This window comes from Limanda limanda, chromosome 2 (genome assembly GCF_963576545.1).
Source record: "Limanda limanda chromosome 2, fLimLim1.1, whole genome shotgun sequence".
Lineage (NCBI taxonomy): Eukaryota > Metazoa > Chordata > Actinopteri > Pleuronectiformes > Pleuronectidae > Limanda > Limanda limanda.
The window spans coordinates 25903594-25917495 of record NC_083637.1 but is presented as its reverse complement, the minus strand read 5'-3'; the positions used below and the strand labels follow the sequence as shown (position 1 = coordinate 25917495).

General features: G+C 42.5%; 1 protein-coding gene across 1 annotated transcript; it reads left to right on the top strand.

The window, feature by feature from the left end:
- Positions 1-8156: 8156 nt before the first annotated feature.
- Positions 8157-10397, top strand: zgc:195282 (uncharacterized protein LOC100192223 homolog). The gene is made up of 4 exons (XM_061066497.1): positions 8157-8256; positions 9858-9952; positions 10081-10135; positions 10266-10397. Exons 1-4 carry the CDS (start codon positions 8214-8216, stop codon positions 10274-10276), a joined length of 204 nt encoding a protein of 67 aa, XP_060922480.1. The 5' UTR covers positions 8157-8213; the 3' UTR covers positions 10277-10397.
- Positions 10398-13902: the final 3505 nt, after the last annotated feature.

Below are 13902 nucleotides of genomic sequence, written 5' to 3'. Positions count from 1 at the left end.
ATCCGACACATTTCTTACTGGCAGAACAGGTTTGTGCATGTGTATGACCACAAACCAGATGAGCTCGTTGTGTTCTTAACAGTGGGATATGTGGCTCTTATGTATTTTACCCAGCCATCAGTGAAGCCAAAGAGATACTCGTTTTTGTGGAAATATGTAAGGGCTTTGACTCAAAGGCCAAGGATATGGCCTTATATGGGTTTTTATTTCGAATATAATAGTGTTAATGAGGTGCAGCGTTGATATTCTAAACAAGCCGGTGTGATGGATGACATGTGAGGGGGAACATGTGTGATCAATGCCTGTCTCCCCTGCCCTCTCTCTCTCTCTCTCACACACACACACATGCGAAAACACTCACACTACTAAACCAGTCCATCTCACCTCCCTTGCCCTAGTCCCTTGGTCTTGTTCTCTCATTTCACATACACTAAACCACAACCCATCAACACCACTCCTAATACACACACACACACAGACACATTCTCCCCTCATTACACTCCCTTTCCCTACTTTGATGATATGCAAATATCCCTCCCACCCTCCTTCCCTCATTCCTCCTCCTCTCTCTCTGCAAGCCTCCACACACACACACAGGCTATAATGCACTGTGGCAACGTCCATAGACAGGCGGAGAGGATCAATTTTTCACCCAGTGTGCTACCGATATTCATACGATAAGGCCACAGAAGAGAGAGGAGAGGATAGAGAGAAAGGTGGGGGAAGGATGGCGAGAGGCAGAGATGGGGATGAGGAAAATGGCGTGTGGGAGTGCAGGGAAGGGAGTTGGAAGAAAGGGTGTTCAGGAAAAAAGGGTGAGTGGGAAGTTGAGTGAGAGGAAAGGGGAAGACGACTGGGGAGCAGTTAGTATAGGGAGAGAGCACGGGTGAGAAAGTGGAGAGGGTGGGGAAGTCTCGTGGGTGTGTGGGAGGGTGGAGGCAGGATGAGTAAGTGGGTTAGGGGTGGTATAGGAAAGGGGGATGGGGTGTAGAGAGGGCTCTGGGGGAGGGGGTTGGGAATGGATGGGGTGGTAAGGGAAAAGGAGGGATGGGGTGTGTGTGTGGAGGGGGGGGTATTTTGCTGACATGCTCTCTTATTGGCTTGTTCAAACGCTGGGGGAGGGGCAGCCACAAACCTTACTCTCACCAGCTGTAGGGAAGAGCAGAGAAACAAAGAGAGAGAGAGAGAGAGAGGAGGGGGAGGCAGTGATGTGTTTTAATGTTGATATTCTGGTCTAATTAGATTCCTGTCTAAGTGGCGGAATGAATGGAGCTGATCAGATAGAAATGGGCGTAGTAGAAGAGGGAGCGGGCCTCGCTCGAGTCGGAGAATTCTGTTTTTAGTGCACAAGAGAGCTTCTTGATCTATAATTCAATTTCACTTGACAGACAGATAGGAGCAAATTGCCAACACTGTCTCTTTTGGATACATTCAAACTCACATTGTGTTGTAAAAAGAGAGAGCGTTGGATTTCAGATGACATGACATTGCTGTAATACCTTCAGCGTTACCCTAATGGTTATGCAATATGTTTTTGATGTCTATAGATTTGACAATAAAGGCCTTCAGAATAATCAGAGAGGTCAAAATTTGTTGATCTACACGCAAAAAAAGCACACATGTGGCCTACCATATGCGTGTAGATAAAAATGTTCTTGACTTGTCTTTAAACATGTCCGTAAAACGATGAAAAGAAGATTAAACAGAGAGCATGGACAGCAGAGAAGAAGAAATCCGCTGGTTGTGACAGACAGACAGGGAAGTAGAGAGGGTTGTGTGTGTGTGTGTGTGTGTGTGCGTGCATGTGTGTGTGTGTGTGTGTATTAGAAGAGAACAAGACAAAAAAATAGAGGAGGAATTGAGACAAAGAGGCAGATTGACCAATGCAGACATATGCAAAAAACCAAATGGACAAAAAAAGAACCAACTGAGACAGACATATAAAGCGACACAAAGAAACATACAAAGAGAAAGTGAGAGGGACGCACACTGTATTCATACATGGAGAATGAGAGAGCGAGAGAAAGCACAGAGAGGAGGAAGCCAAGCTTTCTGTGGCTTAGCCAGACTGGAGCGGTGGGACTTGGCTGGCTGTGGACCCTTGGCTTCACTATTAAAGCGAAGGAGAAAAAAAAAATCACAGTAAAAAAATGAAAAGGGCAAAGAGCTATGCCAAGAATGCACAGGCAAGAAGCAACACATTAGGTTCTTTCCTTCTGCCTGCCTCACTCTTTCCCCCAGCAGATCGAAACAATAGGTGGGACCAGCCTTGAGAACAGAGTGCTATACACCCAGAACCCTGCTGTGTGAGTGAGTGAGTGAGGGCTGACTGAGGTCCACACTGCAAGTTTGAAACCGTGTATAATCATCATCCCCTTAATATGCACTTTCCCTTTTTGTTTCCTCTTAAGTAGCCTTCAGGTTTTCGAAATCATCTTATTCAACACAGTCGAACTGCATGTACAAGCTTGTTGAAAGCCTTCACTGAAGCTATGTACGATGTTCACACTGAGGGAATTTTTTTCAAAGCCAAGGAAGAGGTTTTTTACAGTTTCATTATTAAATCAAAAGGTAATATTGTAGATGTCTTGTGAACCATTTTATCCGATTTCCCTGCAAATTCAGTCAGACTCATTTGGTATCTTTGAAAATTTTGCCGACTCCACTATCTAACATGCAGTTTTGTGGATTTGAACATTGTTTGGCAGTAAAGAATGAGACGGTCCATCCAGGGGGCCCAAATTAAATAAAAACAACATTTTCAAATAATTTATCACTGTGTGAAAATGTACTTAATGTGTCACAAAACCAGATTAAAGTTTATTTCAGATATGCACTGAACCCCGGATAATCTCTGGACATGGGAGGGGGCTGTATGTGAGAAGATAAATGTCAGAGTAAGAGGTTTCTAGAAAAAACTAGGGATAGTTTTCAAAAGAGCCAATGTGAGAACACAGCAGGAGATCCTTTGCAGGATTCGCCACAAGCGAGTGGGCGTGTTGATGAAAATTTGAACACGCAAAAGACGCAAAAATTTAAAACAAATAGAATATTGGATGAAGAAGCAGTGCCAAACATGTAGAAGATGTCAGGAGGGCTTTTGGTGATATGGGTCGATGGCAGTTGACTTTGGTTGTACTGTGCTGCATGTAAGTTTGCCATGTATATTATTGATCACATTCACATTTATAGTTAAGCGTCTTAGAATGTTAACTATACTGATTAGCACTAAACAGAGAGTTCAGCTGAGGTCGATGGGAATGTAATTTCACGCATTTTACGAATAGAAACTTGACTAGATGAAGGAGCTAAAAATTGAAGGAAATCTAGAAAATGATATTATTGTAATTGATCATCAGTGGTAATAATTGTCCGAACCAAAATGTATGGAAATCTGTTTGGTAGATGTTGAGATATTACACCAAATCAATGACTTGCACTACGTTTGTTAAAGGTCATGGCAAACATGAACTTATAAAACATTTTACCACTGCCAACAGTTCCCTTAAATTCGACCCCTTAAAATCGATCCGTGCATTCCCTAAACCACGGCCTGATCCGGCCAATGCACCAGAATTGAATGGGCTCTTCCCTGACCCAACCCACATCCTTCCAACAAGTTTCATGGAAATCCATTCAGTTGTTTTTGTGGAATCTTGCCTATAACAGTACAAGGGTAAAAACATAATATCCCTGGCGGACGGCAATAAAAGCTTTGCTGGCACAAGAGGAAAACACCGGAACAGAATCAACACAATTCATCCCGAAGGGAACATGGATGTCTGTACAAAATGTCATGAAAATCTATTGAATAATTGTTGATATTTTTCAGTCCTTACTTAACAACATGGCCAAAAATATACTGCAAATCTCAGCTTGGCCTTTGTGTCTTCACCCTCTTTTGTTAAGAAACTCTAGAAGTTGGTATTTATGGCACTGCATTGTGTTGGTATCTGTCGTTTGTGTGTTATTTCAAAAGCTGTGAGGGCACACACACACACACATACACACACACACAGAATACACCCCTCTATTGGTTTTATGCACAATTCAAACAAAACAACAAATGGAATCTAACTGACCCAGCCACTCCTAGCTGCTAATCATGCAGTAATGGTCCCTATGCCATAATCATATCACCACATAGAGGTATAAGGGGATTTATAGGCTTTGCCAGATTAATAGAGAAAAACAAGGACTTATTTTCCTGACTTTTCCATCTGCTGAGAAGAGGATTATAGCCTTTAGATGGTCTGACTCCAGAATGGCCGTCACAGAGGGGGATATTTGTGGAAAAACACACCCCAGTAATGGATCGCCACACCACGGTGGAATCTCACCAAAATTATCCATCCCACTGATCCAAATAAGCACCAGAATGGCTTTATAACAATATAGGGTGAGAGGGATTTTTTCTTGGCTTTTTTGAGAAAGCTTTAGCTGTTTGCCTCTCTTTGGCAATGTGATGATTTAGAGGAGGCAAGGAAAAGTTATTGTGAAAACTGATACAAATGAAAATAGCTGAGGAAAGCAAGGTATCTCAAACAGGTATTATCAAGCAAAACCACCATGGGGCTCTTTTGTTGTCTTCATCAGTCGAATGTTTGAAACCCTGCTTGATTTCTGTTGCCATATGTCTTGTACTGCGAGGATGATTGTGTGTATGCAGCTGAGATGTAACCCCAAATGCCATGTCATATTCTGGGCTCGGCGAAGAGAGGAGGATGCCAAGAACTGAAACGTGACGACGAGTGGGTGTGTGTCTGTTTGTGTGTGTGGGGGGGAAAGGAACCCATCCAAAGACTTCTCTTCGCTCTCTGTGTGTGAGTGTGCGTTCATGTGTACCCACATGTGATCAAGGGTGCATTTATGTGTGGGAAGAAGGAGTCCTTCCAGCCGTTTTCTTTCCTGCGCCTCTTCCTGTGTTGCCCCCCCCCCCTCTCCTCCGCCCCTGCACACAGTTCTCAAAGCCGGCGTCAGAGGGTTTGGCCTGGTGCAGAGGCAACCCACCAGAGGAGCCAGTGTTTCTCTCTCTGTCCTGTTTCCACCACTCACTGAATGTTACTTAAATCCTATCCACACACACACACACACACACACACACACACACACACACACACACCACTATTCCCACATCTCTCCATCCAGTGTATGTGGCTGTATCTCATGTGACTTGCTGGACGTGAACCATGTATATTATGTGCGGGAATGTGTGTGTGTCAAAGAGTTTTGGCAGTTTCCTCAATGCAGCCTTACCAAAAGATCCGCTGGGAAAAGTGGTTTTAACGCCCCCTCTCTACTTCTCTTCTTGTCTCCTTTCTCTCTCTCTCTATTTCGCAATTACTTTGCCTCCATATCTTTGTGCTCTGCTCCCTTTTTCTTCTTTAATTTGACCTTTTTTTTATATTCTGCTCTGTTTTTCCTCAAATTCAACCTGTTGAAAATTCTCATCTTCTTCTAACTATTCCCTCTCACTATGGTTACACAAATTTTAGTTTTTTTGTGCCCAAGCATATTCACTCCCTGCTCTATTAAAATACCAACATCATCATTTGCATCAAAAAACATTGTCAGCTGGGTATGCATATAAGGGCCTCCAATTCAGGATGTAACTCTCCCAGTACTGTCCACACACAATGAATGCTGATGGAGAGACATGATAGGTTATCCTGTGGGGACGGCTGGTCAGATGAAATAGCTACTTGGTATTCCATCCCTCTGCAAAGCATGAAACACAAGAGAGGGATGCTGGCGAGTATGCAAATGATGAAATACTTCATATATTTCGTGGGCCTCTGAAGTTCATCAGAACAGAAATTATATGCAGATGTATTTGTGATGTGTGAGAGCTGTGAAAATGTAAATTAACAACAAAACACACAGAGGCATGTATGTCAATGTGTGTCTATGTATATAGCTATATAAAGTACATACATTTTTTTCCCCTTATTTATTTACACTTTATTTATATCTATGTATCTATTTATCTATTTATCCATTTATCTATTTATCTTTGTATCTATGTTTCTATGTACATATCTATCTATCTATGTATCTATCCATCCCTCCCGCTGCTCCGTCTATCCATCCAAGCAAGTGTATCCCTCTGCTTTCCATTGTAAATTCACTGAGTGGTTACACATATTCCCAATCCTACAAGAAAGCCTATACCACCTGAAAATTATGGTAAGTTTGCCGAATAAGTCCAAGCAGTGAGATTTTCTAACCTGTGTTTATTATGGAATCAACCTACACTACAACAACCTACAACCTACAACATGAAATAATTAAGCTGCAAAGCAACAAACAGTGCCAATATCCATACTAAAATGTTTTGCATGAAAATGCATCAACTCTGCTACGAACAATCTGGGCATCCACATGACTCCGGAGGTTTAGAGCCGGGACAACAGAGAGGTTTGGTATCATTGCAGTCTTTTAGTCTGAATGGGAGAAACAGAGATGTTAGGAGACGACGACGTAGACACTCACAACCACTAATGGGGTCTTTTAGATCATGACACTACCTTTGCTAATGCTTCAGACTCCTATCAAATAACCCCGCTTATGGAAGAACACACCTGGCACTAGCCTCAGCTACCAGTTTACAATGCAACATACATGTAGATACTCAATCACAAGCCCTGCTGACCCTGTTGCGCATAGCCAGTCTTTGAGTATGGTCGTCATAAACATCTTTAGGTGAGTAATGGACAGGGACTAAATCTGATGCAGAGCAAAAACCTTATGTGGACAGAGATCGTGGACATGCAGTGAAGTATGTATCTCTGTTTGGGAGGGCTGCTGTAAAGACTGAAAAAATGTCCTGACCCAAACCTGGAAAAATAGCTGTGAGTAGCCTCATCATCAGTATCATCTGACACCAGACACCTGGCAAAGAGAAAGAGTTCCTTCCATTGTACAGAGAGGGTAGGGTGATATATTTCTCAAATAATTTAGTTAGGCTCTTGGATTTTCTGAAAATTGAAATAAGCCTTGAAAAGGCTCTCACCCCTGCTTAAAGGTCAGTTGCTAATGTTTACCTAAGTTAAATGTTTGTATCATCTGACTACAGCTATTTCTTTCACCATTATACTTTCCTGCGTGCTTGTTTATGCAATCGGTCATGTGTTTCAGTCATTAATGAGGCATAAGCGAGTCCCACTAGCAGTGATAGGGATCGAACCACACAGACGTTTGCCTGTCTTCCACAGTGACTTCAGCGGCCTTGTTCTGTTCGGCGAAGTTCATCAGAGTTCATCTTCTTTGTCCCGGCTGAGCTGAGGCTAGCTACTGTCTCCATCCTTGTCTCGCTCATCTCTCCTCACCCCAGTCCCTCCCCAGGACTGCTTCTATGTCATATCCCAAGGGGGTAACTGCCTCCACACCCACACCCACACCCACACACATTCATACACACACACCCCTGCTCCCCCCTCCCCGTCGGTCCCCCAACCAACCCAGCCTCACCCTGCCTCCCCCTGTGCTCTCTGGGTGGAGCCTCTCTATGTGATGTCATTGAGGAGAAGGACGGCTTTTTTAGTGTGTGCGTAAATGGGTGTGTGTCCATGTGAGTCAGGGAGTGGGGGCGTGCATGTGTGTGAATATGTGACAGGGAAAAGAGAGACAGAGAGAGAGAGAGCGAGAGAGAGGGGATCGACAGACAGAAGGAAAGAAAGGCACAAGTGTCGGGTTTCTCGTTTCAATTCAGAGGCACTCCTTGTTTTTAATCTAGAAAACAGGGTGAAAAGAGTAGGAAAGAAGAGGAGACAGTTGGGAACTTGAGCTGCTGACAGCTGTTTTTTGTCCCTTCTGTCCTCACCCCTTTGTCTTTCTTTTTCTCCCCCTCTCTCTACTGTGTCAAGGCTGGGTCTCCAGAGCATCTGATGAACGCAAATATAAAACTGACCGTTCAATCATGACTTTATTTCTGTTATACATCATATTAAGAAAAGCCTTAATAAGAGATGCTGCCTTTCTCTTGTTTTATCCCCCGCTGATGATAGTATTTACTTTTTAAATCACTTTCTCTTCCTGTGACGCATCACTCACCACATCCTGGTTTTGACTTCACAAGACTCTGACGTTTCTGCAGTTCAACGGTTTTCCTGTCAATTTTCAGTTCACACATACACTCTCTCAGGATATTTTCTCACTACGCCAGCTTAATTGCACACACATACACACTGTATGATCAATAATTATATGCTATCATGGTAGGCTACTGTCCAATCTGTGGAAAGCCTGTCTACTTTGGTGAGTGAGACCTCTAATTTTTTTACTTTAGTTTTTCTTCTGCTGTCTGTTTAATATTTTTTGTTGTAAAGTTCTCTTTATGTCTTTTTTTAATGTATGCATTTAAGTTTTTTTCTCTTGTATAAGAAAAAGCGCAAACAAAACAATTTTAAATGAGGACATTTTACACACAATGCTTATGGTATAAATGAAAAGTAAAAAAACGGTGTAAACTAAATCAAAGGGTACTTAGAACCTCTGCCTTATGAAACCAAATTTAAATTCAAAATAATTGTACAATCATAAGTATCAGTCCCCTAGACATGTTCGATTTTTTTTAATCAAGATTCATTAATTGCTCATTGGAAATATGGAAAAAATGCTGTATATCGCAACGATAAAGACACTGAAAAAAACATCCTGGATCAACCCCCCTGATCCGGATTGGCATTTCTTCCAGTGGACTCTTTAACCCGCCGACCATATGGTAAATGGTAAATGTTTTTGTATTTATATAGCGCTTTCTAGTCTTTTATGACCACTCAAAGCGCTTTACAGTACAGTTTTACATTCACCCATTCACACACACATTCATACAGTGCATCTATCCGCAGCACTTTGTTATTCTATGGGGGGCCATTCAGGGTTCAGCATCTTGCCCAAGGACACTTCGGCATGCAGATGGTTCAGACTGGGGATCGAACTGCCGACCTTCACCCCTCAGCCACAGCCACCCCATATGCGCTACAGACTTCATAAATGCCTACATTTCATTACAATAATATGTACCATTTGACAAAAAAATGGTAATATGCACAAACACAATCAAATACAACTAAACAAAACCAAGCCACTGAAAACCTGCTTATTTACACCTGCTTTTCCTGCTGACATCTTGAAATATCTGCTTTGTAAACGGCTGATGCTATTCATTTTGATGTGTGCTTAAAAAGGGGGTGGGGGGAATTAAAGAAAAAAAAGTCTCTCTTTTTCTTTCTGCCTCTCTGCCAACCGCTGCGCACACACACACACACACACACACACACACACACACACACACACACACACACATACCCAGATGCACACATCCATGATAACAACAGGATGTGGGCCAGCCAAATGTGCGTGTATGCTGCTCTCTGGGTTTCCTCCTCACCTTCAGTCTGTCATTTTTTGTCTAGTCCTCTCTCCCACATTCAGTCTTTGCTGTTAGCTCCATAATAGCACTCAAACCAACTATTCAATTCTACGTGAGTAGCTGTTCTTTTTACCGCAAGGTTTACTTTCCTACTTGAGTGCCAGCTAAGTTCAAATTCTCCGATGTGACCTGGCCTACTTACCTCTTTTCCTGCGACGCCACACTCTCTGGCCTATTTGCGCGGTGGAGAGTAACAGTTTTTAGATACCGAACCAGACACCTGAATCAAAAACGTTGTATTTCTTCGATGTAAAATATCCTCATTTAACTCAGCGTCACAAATTTTCAAGACTTTGTGTTTTTTTTTAAGTACAGAGTGTATGTGTACAAAGGAAAATTCCTCTGACTGTTTGGTTGATAGATAATAAAAACATAACATCCCACCCTGCCTCTCATTAACGCAGCCTTCATATTTTTGGCCCAGGTGAGAAGAAGAGGTCCCTGGGGAGAGACTACCACCCTCTGTGTCTGAAGTGTCAAAAGTGCAACAGACAGCTCACAGCCGGACAACATGCTGAGGTATATGGGGACAATGAATGAGGAAAAACCTGAGGGAAATAATGAAAACAAAAAGCGACTGAATGCATGACTAGGACAAGCAACTAAATGTATGATGCAGTAAATGTGTCCTGCTGATTGTGTTTCAGTATGACGAGAGGCCGTACTGTTCACACTGCTACCTGAGGATGTTTGGTCCGAGAGGTACTGCCTAATGAATACATTATACAATACAGATTCACACACACACACACACACACACACACACACACCCACACACACACACACATGTTATTTCTGAATCCTGTCTCTCCCTGTGCATCTCTCTTGACAGGTAACAGGTGACTGGTGTCGCCGTGCCACAGTGTATCCCCCCCCACAGGAACCAGATGAAAGACAGACATCGATACGTTCAAGCTAGTTGACTATCCATTATGCATCAACAAAATTAAGTATTTGTCTATGTGTTATGACCACTTCATGCCATGCGTATGTCAATGTTTACTTTTATTAAATCATCAAATAAGCTTACATGTATAGAAATCTTTAAATGATGCAACATCAAAACCCGGAGGATATCTGAGTTGGAGTTGGAGTTTGTAAAAAGGAGATTACAAGCTCATATTTGGATGTGTTCACTCACGCACCAACGAAATCTCCAATCAGCCAAACACACATGAGCTCCCCCCCAAAGAAATGAGTTATAGGGCTCCCCCCTTCTACCTCAGCAAGCAGCCAAGGGGGGGGGGAGACAGGAGAAGGAAGGAAGCAGGAATGGATCTGGGTGGTTGCTGTTGGCAGCTTGAACCAGGTCTTATGCCAGCAGAATCTGCTGGAATGGGTGCTACAAATGCATCAATGCACACACACACACACACAAACAGACAGTCAGACACACACACGCACACACACACATATGTTTGTATCTTAATGAGGACATTAATTTGCATAATGCATTCCGTAGCCCCTTACCCTAACCTTAACTATCACAACTAAATACCTAACCCCTACCTAAACCAAGTCTAACCCTCAAACAGGCCATTAGAAGTGGGTCAGGAAGTGAGGACCAGCCAAAATGTCCTCACAGTGTAGGTTGTGGGCTCTGAATGGTCCTCACAAAGATATCTGCACAACTACTCACACACACACACATGCAGTGGGTATGTCTACAGTGTGCCTTGACTGCTGCAGGGGCTTGACATCCAGTGGTGGGTGAAGTACATAGGTGGACACACACACATGTGCACACACACAGACACACACATGCATAGAGAATGTGAGAGACATGCTGATGTGCTTCCCTGTTAAGTGTCATGTGTCACATAAGTGACAGTTCAGGTGTTTGTCTGTGATGATTGGAGGGATATATAAATAACAGGTGAAGGAGGCTGAGGCAGAAACAATATGGAGAAAGATGCTGAGGGCCAATGGGAGAAAGGCCTGATTCGATTATTTTAATATCCAGCAAAGAGCAGAGGGAGGCCTGCGTTTCTACAGAGCGTCTTTCAACCTGTCCGTCTCCCTCTCAAGCCCAAGGTCCCTCCTCCTCTATCCTTCCTCCTTCCTCCTTCCCTGTGTGCACTCCCCCTCCATCCCTCCCCCCACCCCTGTCTCCTTCACCCTCTAACCCCCTACCTTGATAGATCACATGGCTGCTGTGATACCAGCTGGCTGACTGCTCATTTGCATGTGTTTCAGTGACTCCCTTATTAGAGTGCTGTGGCGGTGGCGAGGGGGCCGAGGTATATAGGTGGTGGAGAGGCTGAGGGCTAAGGGGGGGAGCGTGGTGCTGCACAGGCCACTGGGTGATTGAGGGCCACTGAGAGACTAGAAAGAAAAGAGCGAGAGACCATTCATTTTCAGGAGAGTAAGGATGAGAAAGAGGGCAAATGTAAAGTAGAGCCATGGCAAATTACAGCATTAAGCCTGGCAAAGTTAATGCAGAGGTTCTTCAACCTGCAATAATCTACCTTAGGTTCAAACTGAAAAAAATGGAGCCAAGGAAAATGTATCATTATCTTATAAAACCAGAAAAATACCCATTTTGTGATCTCAACCTTAATGTCAGAGACTGCCAGTGGGAAGACAAGGAATTAATGTCCCTCCGCTGGCAAAATGTGAAGAGTGATGACACTTGATGAAAAAAATATGGTCAGTAAGTGGCATTTCTAGAAAAAAAATAATATAGTCTTCTTTGGAGAAATGCTGCTGGAGGTTGGACGCAACATCTTTGATTTGTGAATCACTGTCGTCACCTAGTGGCCACAAAGATACACAACTGCTAAATATCAACGCAGGACAAACATAAACATGAGAGGACAGTGAATGCATCAGTGTGTTCGTGATTTTTTTAAATCGTTGGTATAAAAATGACTTAAATATCAAAATAAACATGATTTTTGTGATACACAGTATCTCTGTTTTAAATGTAAAACTTTAGGAAGGTCTTTGCCATACAACACTTATAGCAAAGACAAACCGTGTCCTGTTCATGAGCTTACACTGCAGTTCTACTACTTCCAATGAAGCTAAATTAGATTCAAACTCACAGTAGTGCACAGGCTTAGCTACCAACTGTTTGTTGAAGACAGATTTTAGATTAATGGAACTTTATAAATTAAGCTTTGGGTTTTGTGAACTGTTGGTTATTATATAATGTCACTTAAATAAGAAACAACCAGGGCCGGCTCTGTACATCTGGGGGCCCTATACGCAGGATAAGTTTGGGAAACCGGCTTTGCAATGGACTGACCAGGCTATGCACATATAGCCCTTATTCAGTTAAGGCTATGTCTCAGTTAATATAATGAAATCATACATAAGGTCAATTTAATTTAAACAACTAAAATTCTATGGGTTTTTTGTACAAACATGCACCATAAATTACATTTATTCTTCTCTCTCCTCATTTTAAACTTAATATTCTGCCAATGTTCATCTGGTAAGTATTACATCAACTAACATTAATAGAAAATTTACACTCTCCTGTTCGCTCACTGATGAAGGAGGCCCTGCCACCCACACACAGGCTGTGTTACATACATATTAATATAATTGTACCAGTTGTAGCAAGCAAACAGAAGACTTGCAACCCATAAGCAACCACTTAATAGACTTGTAAGGGGCGGCTCTGGAGTTGATAGACAGACAAAGTGGGGGGAAATTTGAAATTAGTATTAAAGCAGGCCAACAAGTGAGCCAAAACTTCAAAGGTGTTTAGTTTGTCCAGTTTGGGTTACTGTAAACAACATGGTTGCCTCAGAAGACCCGCTCCAGATGTAAATATACAGTTTTTAAATATACAGGGGCCATCCTATGGTAAAGAAAACAAAACTTGGTACAATTTAAATGGTCACACAATAGTGAAAAAATCACTAGGATTATTTTTTATTCATTTTCTGCCAATAGATCCCTTTCACCTAAATTTTACACACTGAACCTTTAATTAACTTACTGGCAAAGACATACACAACCAGTTTTTCACAATTAACCTCCAATCAATTCTAACGCCTATATTCCCGTTGGCCTTTGTGTATATGGAATGCAAAACCAATGGTCTATTTGGTTTTACCGCCTTAGGCTTAGCTACACGTATTCATCACATACACAAAGCACTCACTGAGAGCACACACATATTTAAGCAGTACAAATATTGTCAGGTGAAATGGAGCTATGTAACAGACAGTGAGTGACGTCAAGAAAAAAGGTTCAGTATATTCAGGTGACTCTACATTTCCAACCTTCACACACTGGAAATCTAAAGGGGGGACATGAATTTACATAACAAGAATTTAGATATATCCTCATAAAACCCTCTCGCCTCGCGACAGTGTATCTGGAAGCTGATTTTGCCAGGCGAGAAATTGTTGACGTATTCAAACCTAGAAGTCCGGACTTCCGAGTGAGCCCTTGAACGCATCTTTGGCCAACCGGTGTCTTTAATGTTGCGCATGCGCAGTGGCCCAAGCAGG